Genomic DNA, 2,138 nt, shown 5'->3' with positions numbered 1-2,138 from the left:
TGGTGAAAAAATGAATACAAAAAAATAAGATTTTCATATTTGAAAGGACAGTTGTGGCTCCAGTGCTGCCTGAAATTGACAAATGATACTTCACCACCTGCAGGCACCACACCTTTAAATACAAAGGAAACATGCGCCACCTGGTTGTCTCAGGTGAAATAGTCCCAAGGTGTCTGCCAGCTCACATTTCACAGGTGAGAGAATAATAAAGCTGCACTGAAAGGTGTTTCCAGTGAACATCATCATTACTGAATACTTCCGTATAGGCTCATGGTAAAACTTTGTATCATGATCACAATTGTATTACAGATGATCACGCACGTAATGTGAAGATGTTTTGTGATGCTCCAAATCTTTTGAAATAATTTAACTCCGCCCTATTTGGGTTGGTCCTGAGGTGAGCCGGCTATAAACAGCTGCTCACACAGATTTGTAGGTGAGACTTGCTTCAGCACTCTCTTCTGGTATGATAGCTAATAATAACTTCTTTGGATTCAATTCAAAGCACTCCGCGTCTTGACGCACACAAGGGAAGGACTTTACGCGGAGAGCGTGTTGGATAAGTCTTATACAACGAGGAAAATAGATCAAAGAGAATGAAGCTGGAGGTGTTGTGTGGAAGCCACTATGACATGAAGGATTTCGAGAGGTCCAGGGATGTAGAGGGGAGTGTGCGCTCTCCTCTTTCTGCTGAGGAGGAGCTGGGGTCGGATGGGGACTGCGTGGCGCACAGCCCTGCACCTGTTACTCCATGCACCAGCACCAAGTCCAAGCCGTACACACGACGACCAAAACCCCCGTTCTCGTACATCGCTCTCATCGCGATGGCTATCCGGGACTCATCCACTGGACGTCTGACTTTGGCTGAAATAAACGACTATCTGATGAACAGATTTCCGTTCTTCAGAGGCAGCTACACCGGCTGGAGGAACTCGGTTCGGCACAACTTGTCTCTGAATGACTGCTTTCTCAAAGTGCTCCGGGACCCGTCCAGACCTTGGGGAAAGGACAATTACTGGATGCTCAATCCTCACAGCGAGTACACCTTCGCTGATGGGGTGTTCCGGCGCAGAAGAAAGCGCATTGATAAAAAGTTCAGCAGGGAGCCAGAGGTGTTCGAGCACGCAGAGGAGCCGCAGAACATTCAGCAGTCTGCACCCGCCACCAAGACTGATACATGTGTCAAGTTTACTAGTTCATTTGCGATAGAAAGCATCCTCAGCAAGCCATTCAAGAGAGACTCAAACAAGGAACATTTACCACTCCACCCTGCCTTCACCTGGCCGTGCTACACTGGACTAATGATGCCTCATTTAAATACACCTGCCTCATTTCCATACGTCAAGTCAGCCTGCTATATGGACTCCAGTTATGCGCATGTGCCAAACGCTTATGACTGTGGGCTGCTTTCAAACAGAGTCTTGCAATATCAGAAATAAATAAACATTTGTATTTGGTGATTAAAAATCATCATTGTGCACTGATGATGGACACAGAGGAGGACTTAAATTGGACTTTATTGTGGTGGAAAGGTGTTACACTGTTTTTGTACCACTTAAAGCATTATCAGATTTGATGTTATACGTAATTGTTTGTTGTAAATGTTACAGAACTGACCTGTTTTTTTTAAGTGTTAAAATATGCACTTTTGTTGTGTCTCTTTCTTTCAAAAACATATGCTCTTTACAATGAAATAAAACATCTAACTAATGATGGTCTGCTTTTTTTTTGTATTGTTACAAAGTTGGTTCTTGAGGAGACAAATTAGCTCTGACACCTGTTTCAGACACCTATTAGGTACCAAGACAATAATAGTTATTGGGAGGTGTGTTCATGTGACTCCACCTTGCAACATTCTTAGAGAGCTCTGCAAGGGATTTGTTACATGTGTATCAAGGGCCTGATCTAAAGCCTCTTCCTCTATGTACAAGCGTCATGCTCAATGGCCTTTGCAGACCAATGTGTTGTACATATTGTGAGGTTTAAGCAGAAAGAGATTTCTGCTTACTTGATTAGGAAGTACAGGCTCCTCTTCAGTTTCTACTAGAAAACATATATAATGCTGCAGCAACGGTATACTGCACATGATAATATTATTAGTAATAATATAAACAATTAATAAACAATAACGATAAGGA

At 43.0% G+C, this 2,138-nt stretch overlaps 1 protein-coding gene across 1 annotated transcript; it reads left to right on the top strand.

Annotated features, from left to right (window-relative positions):
- Window positions 1-596: 596 nt before the first annotated feature.
- Window positions 597-1,577, top strand: foxq1a (forkhead box Q1a). The gene has a single exon (XM_029453985.1). It carries the CDS (start codon window positions 597-599, stop codon window positions 1,437-1,439), a length of 843 nt encoding a protein of 280 aa, XP_029309845.1. The 3' UTR covers window positions 1,440-1,577.
- The last annotated feature ends 561 nt before the right edge of the window (window positions 1,578-2,138 follow it).

The sequence above is a fragment of the Cottoperca gobio genome, chromosome 17 (assembly GCF_900634415.1).
Source record: "Cottoperca gobio chromosome 17, fCotGob3.1, whole genome shotgun sequence".
Lineage (NCBI taxonomy): Eukaryota > Metazoa > Chordata > Actinopteri > Perciformes > Bovichtidae > Cottoperca > Cottoperca gobio.
Note: the sequence above shows the minus strand (reverse complement) of the source record. Positions and strands in the feature narration are given on the sequence as shown.